At 35.0% G+C, this 6,322-nt stretch overlaps 1 protein-coding gene across 1 annotated transcript in view; it reads left to right on the forward strand.

Annotated features, from left to right (window-relative positions):
- The window catches only part of METTL4 (methyltransferase 4, N6-adenosine), a 62,931-nt gene extending 58,086 nt beyond the window's left edge, over window positions 1-4,845 (forward strand). Inside the window, exon 8 of the mRNA XM_023742901.1 lies at window positions 3,266-4,845. Within this exon, the coding sequence (XP_023598669.1) occupies window positions 3,266-3,411 (146 nt within the window). The 3' untranslated portion in view covers window positions 3,412-4,845. The remainder of the gene's footprint in view (window positions 1-3,265) is intronic.
- The last annotated feature ends 1,477 nt before the right edge of the window (window positions 4,846-6,322 follow it).

Consider the following 6,322-nt stretch of genomic DNA (forward strand, 5'->3'; position numbering starts at 1 on the left):
AAGACACCCTGAAACTTTTGCTCTGAGATAATCTTTAAACCTTAAAGCAAAAATATCCCCTGAAATCTTTTTAAAACCAATAAATAGTTTAGCTTAACTAGTAAAAAATGTCTACCTTGAGCATTTTGCTCTTTTAAGAACTATTTGTATGGGATGAAATTAACAACAGAAACTTGAAAAATTAGATAGGAACCTTAGGAGGCAGTGAGTTAATGTTAAAAATGTTAGGTGCCAACAAGTTGGTTCCAACTCATAGCGACCCTCTGTACAACAGAATGAAACACTGCCTGGTCCTGCACCATCTTCATAATCATTGTTATGCTTGAGCACGTTGTTGCAGCCACTGTGTCAGTCCATCTCGTTGAGAGTCTTCCTCTCTTTCGTGACCCTCTACTTTACCAAATATGACGTACTTCTCCAGGGACTGCTCCCTCTTGATAACATGTCCAGATATGTGAGATGAAGTCTCGCCATCCTTACCTCTAAGGAGCATCATGGCTGTACTTAATGGGGGAGGGACAGCTGAGAAAGGGAGGATGAGAAAGGTTGCACAACTTCAAGAGTGTAATCAATGTCACTGAATTGTACACGTATAGATATGATTGAATTGGTAATATGTTTTGCTGTGTATATTCTCAACAACAAAATAAAAGCAAAACAAAATAATCCCTGAATTTAAGTTCAGTTAAATTATATTAAATTGAGTCCAGTTAAATTATATAAATTATAAATTATAGTTCAATTAAATTATTGAGTTCGGTTAAATTGCATAAATGCCTTTAATTCTTTTTTGATTTTTGATAAATAGGACTTGCACTTTTAAATAAACAATTATTTTGATTTGAGAGCAACTGAAAAACATTGTGAAACCTAAAATGTTCGATATGTTGTCTTTTAAACCTCAACTATTTAAAGTATTCTTAAGGAATTCTTAGAGGAAATTTGATAAATATCTTGCAAGCTCAATCTTGTATAACAATTAAAAACTCAATTTTACTGTGACTCTTTCCCCCTGAATATTATTTTCATACCCAATTTTTGTAATGTGGTTAATATAGTTAACCACCAACATGATCAAGGTTAAATTGATTTAAATATTTATCATCCTTCAGAGATGCCCTTTATCACCACTCTTATTCATCATTGTGCTAGAGGTCCTAGCCAGAACAGTTAGGCAAGAAAAAGAAATAAAATGGCATCCAAATTGGTAAGGAAAAAGTAAAAGTATCCCTATTTGCAGATGAAATGATCTTATACACGGAAAACCCCAAAGAATCCACAAGAAAACTACTGGAACAAAATAGAAGGTTTCAGCAAAGTTTCAGGATACAAGATAAACGTACAAAAACCAGTTGGGTTCCTCTACACCACAAAAGAGAACTTCGAAGAGGAAATCACCTGATCAATATCATTTACAATAGCCCCCAAGAAGGTAAAATACTTAGGAATAAATCTAACCAGAGATGTAAAAGACCTATATAAAGAAAACTGCAAGACACTATTGCAAGAAACCAAAGAAGACCTGCATAAGTGGAAAAACATACCTTGCTCATGGATAGGAAGATTCAACATTGTGAAAATGTCAATTCTACCCAAAGAGATCTACAGATACAATGTAATGCCAATCCAAATTCCAACGACATTTTTTAACGAGATGGAGAAACAAATCATCAACTTCATATGGAAAGGGAAGAGGCCCTGGATAAGTAAAGCATTACTCAAGAAGAACGAAGTGGGAGGCCTCACACTACCTCATTTTAGAACCTGTTATACAGCCACGGTAGTCAAAACAGCCTGGTACTGGTACAACAACAGATACATAGACCAATGGACAGAATTGAGAATCCAGACATAAAGTCATCCACTTGTGAGCAGCTGATATTTGACAAAGGCCCAAAGTCCGTTAAATAGGGAAAAGACAGTCTCTTTAATAAATAGTGCTGGCATAACTGGATATCCATCTGCAAAAAAATGAAACAAGACCATACCTCACACCATGCACAAAAACTTAACTCAGAATGGATCAGAGACCTAAATATAAAATCAAAAATGATAAAGATCATGGAAGAAAAAATAGGGACAATGCTGGGAGCCCTAATACATGGCATATACAGAATACAAAACATAATTAACAGTGTACAAACACCAAAAGAGACACTAGATAACTAGGGGCTCCTAAAAATCAAACACTTATACTCGTCAAAAGACTGAACCAAAAGAGTAAAAAGACAACCTACAGGCTGGAAAAATTTTTGGCTATGACATATCCAATCAGGGTCTAATCTCTAAAATCTATAAGATACTGTAAAACTTCAACAACAAAGAGACAAGGATCAATTAAAAAATGGGCAAAGGATATGAACAGGCACCTCACCAAAGAAGACATTCAGGCAGCAAACAGATACATGAAAAAAAACTTTACGGCTCATGTTAGTTCTCATACAAAAATTTATACACACATTCTTATGTGACCCTAGCTGCTATCCCTGTAATGTGACCACACACTCCTCCTTTCCACCCGGGGTTTCCCGTGTGCATTTAGCCAGCTCCTGACCCTCTCTGCCTTCTCATCTCGCCTCCAGACAGGAGCTGCCCATGTAGTCTTGTGTATCTACTTGAACTAAGAAGCATACTCTTCACGAGTATCATTTTATGTCTTATAGTCCAGTCTAATTTTGTCTGAAGAGTTGGCTTCAGGAATGGTTTTAGTTCTAGGTTAACAGAGAGTCTGGGGGCCATGTCTTCTGAGGTTCCTCAGTCTTAGACAATTAAGTCTGGTCTTTTTATGTGAATTTGAGTTCTGCACCCCACTTTTCTCCTGCTCTGCGTTTCCTGCAAAGAGACTTGTATTTTATCTTAGTTTTTTAAGTGGATTGTCTTTGTATTATTTCTGTAGGCTTCTCATGCATGGATTGCATTTATTAAAAAATAAATTAGTACTCAGGAGATGATATATCAGCAGTATTGGAAAACTGAAAAGTCACTTGTATGGTGTTAAAATCCTCATTTCTCATGTACAAATGGAAACTGGTAAATCAAGACTTCTGAAGGTTCTGATGGTGCTGTTCCCAATCTCAAGGATGCTTATTTCAGATGACTTTCTAACTATAAATAGTAAAAGCCTGTTGATGAAATCCTGGAAATTAATTTGCCGTCTTTTTTTTTTTTTTAAAGAAGAATTTCTTTTTTTCTACTTGTAACTGCTAAAAGGAAATTGATTCATTTCTTCTTTAATAATCTTTGTGTTTTTGTCTTTTTTGGACAGAGATTCTGAAAGACTACATCAAACAAGATGGGGAATATTTGGAATTGTTTGCTCGAAATTTACAGCCAGGTTGGACTAGTTGGGGCAATGAAGTTCTCAAATTTCAGCACGTGGATTATTTTATTGCTATGGAGTCTGGAAACTGACTATGATTTTGATCAAAACAGAGGTTTTCTTCAGTTTTTCCTCCCTTCTCCCTTCATTCTTACTCATTACCTTTTATTACTAACCAGTATGCTTAGAAATGTAAATAGGACTTGTATTTCAGCAAAATGACCAGAATTGACTAGCCTTCGTGTAGTTTTGAGATGAATTTTACTTCAGTTGCCCTGGTATTCCATTTTTTTCTAGTCTCTCTACAAATAAAGCGGTAGACAGTTAAAAAGGTGGCAAGATGATATGCTATTCAAAAAGTTCAGGAAGTAGACACTGTGAGTCAAAGGTCATAACCTGCTTATGGATGTATTTTGTTTGGTCCATATAGTATTATAAAAAATTTTTTTGAGCCATTACTGTAAAAAATCAGGACATTTTACATAAAAGTCCAGATTTCTGCTTCCCTTTAAACATCAGCAGTGCTGGCTGCTGAGGCCTTTGCTTTCTCATGGCCTCAGTCTGCTGGCCCTAGTGGTAGTCACTCACTTCACAAGGGCCTGCATGCTTTAGCTTACCGCGGTGCCACCAACTCTGTCCCACTTGTTTATATTAGCTACTTGGCCCAGGTATGACCTGAATTTGCAACCTCTAGTATTCTGTTACCTTCTGGAAAAAGTGCCATAAAGCCTGCAAAGTATTGCATCAGTGTATTGAGTTTATGCAGCATTTTTGGAGGTTTTAAAACTTTTCAACTATTCACTTTTCAAACATATTAACTTTTCAAACACTTCTTAGTTTTGCTTGTTTTCTAGAAGAAAATTAAAAAAAAAATTTCTTATAAAAATATCAGAAAATAAACATTGTTATGATTATTAACAAAGTATTTGTATTATTTACAGATTGTCTACAAATAAGTATTTGCTGAGTAAAATGTTTTGACTGAAATGATTTTTTGAAAAGCTGACTTATTATGTATTACCTTTTAAAAAACTGAAGCATAATTTTCACCTAGTAAAATCCCGCAGTTTTCAGTGTAGAGTTGAATGAGTTTTGAAAATGAATACAGTTGTCTATCTACTACCTTAGTCATGATATAGAACATTTTTGTCACTCCACCAAATTCCCATGGGTCCCTTTGCAGTCAGTCTCCTCCTACCCCTTGCCCTTGGCTAGCAATGAATGACCTGCTGTCTGTCACTAGTTTTGATTTTTTAGAATTTTATATAAATGCAGTTATGCAGTATGTAATCTATTGTCTGGCTTCTTTCACTGAGCATTTTGAAAAAAGTATATGATGTACAGATTTTCTCCAAATATTTATCTACTAAGTAAAATGTTAGACTGAAATGATTCTTTGACAAGCTTGCCCATTTATTGATTTTGTAAAAGAAAAACATTCTTTTTGAAGTTTGTTTATCCTTTGAGTGTGAGTATAGTATCAGAAGTTTAACTTTTTAGAGATATTCTAGCTTGTTATTTAAAAGGAAAAAAGTATTAAAGCAAACTTCTTTCACAACCTCATTTGAAACTCTTTTCAGCTTTTTATGGTGTTTATAGATTTCGTATAATTTGTGGAAACATCCTCACCAAGTTTTTTGACTTTTAATTTTACATCATAAATACTGGCACTTAAGAGAGAAAAAGAAATAGTTTTATTCAATAAGTCTGGTATTCAAGTGGCATGAGTTCTAGTATTAGCTCTGCTCTTAAATTGTATAATCTCTGGGCCTTGTTTGTAAAACATCTGTTTAATCATTGGGTTATATTTTGAACAAAGGATGATTCTGCAAAATATAACAGTAACACTTTATGAGAGCCAAAATGCAGTGGTGAGAGATTGAACTTTGACTTCATTACCAACTGACCTAATGAACCTAAATATTGTAAGGCATTGCTTAGGGCTTTTTATATTACCTTTATAACTTACCAGAATTTTGTGTTTTTTCTCTCATATTCTTTTTACCAGTTTAAGGTCTCTAAGACTCTTTGATTAAGTAAAAAGTTCAGAAAAAGAAGAGGGAGCTAACATTTGTTGAATGGTATGTGTTAAAGTCTGTGCTGTGCTCTTTACATATTTTGCATTGTAGTTAATTCTTGCACACCCCTGTGAGGTGGATATTATTCCCAAGTAGTGTTTTAGAAAGCTGAAACCCAAGGAGAGTATTTTGTCCAAAAACACATAAGTATTGAAACTATTAGCCCATGATGTATTCTACATAAGAACATGGAAAATGGAGCAAATGATTAAGATTTCTAGTGATACCATTGCATAGTCTGTTCCTTCTAGCTCTAGAGTTTGGGTTGATTTGAGCTTACTTTAGAGAACATGAAATCATAATGGGCATCCAGGGCAACCAGTAAAATAAAGCCTCCCAGACATTTTGCCACCACATGGTTAGTGGCTGACAACCCTCAGGAAACTCTGGGAAATTGTGCCTCATAAGGTCATATCCTTCTCCTGACATTCTTTCACCCTCCCACACAGGGTCAATTCTAGAGTAAAATAACAAATACTCTTTTGGAGGCAGATCCTCTTTAACTTGATCATTTCTGTCACTTGTCTTCCTTTCTTGTTCATCCTTTATTTGTACCCTCTAGTCAAAGTTCATATAGGGTCACTATGAGACGGAATCGACTCGACGGCAACGAGTTTGGTTTTTTTTTGGGGTTAGTCAAAGTTCAAGTTAGGTTTTTTTTAAATTTCTCTTGGCCACCATAGGCACATAGACCTTTTTTATATATAAGGCAGTACCTTGAATTAGAATCCAGACTGTGATAAAGAGGACCTTTTACAAGGTCCTTATAAAAGGAAAAATTGAAAAGCAGGCGGTCCAAACAATAATCATAAGTAACATTTTTTGAGTGCTTACAATATTCCAAGCACTATTCTCAGTGCTTTACATGGATTAACTCACTTAATCCTCCTAGCAATCCTATGAGGTATGATTATTACCCCAAACT

The sequence above is a fragment of the Trichechus manatus genome, unplaced genomic scaffold (assembly GCF_000243295.1).
Source record: "Trichechus manatus latirostris isolate Lorelei unplaced genomic scaffold, TriManLat1.0 scaffold00222, whole genome shotgun sequence".
Classification (NCBI taxonomy): domain Eukaryota; kingdom Metazoa; phylum Chordata; class Mammalia; order Sirenia; family Trichechidae; genus Trichechus; species Trichechus manatus.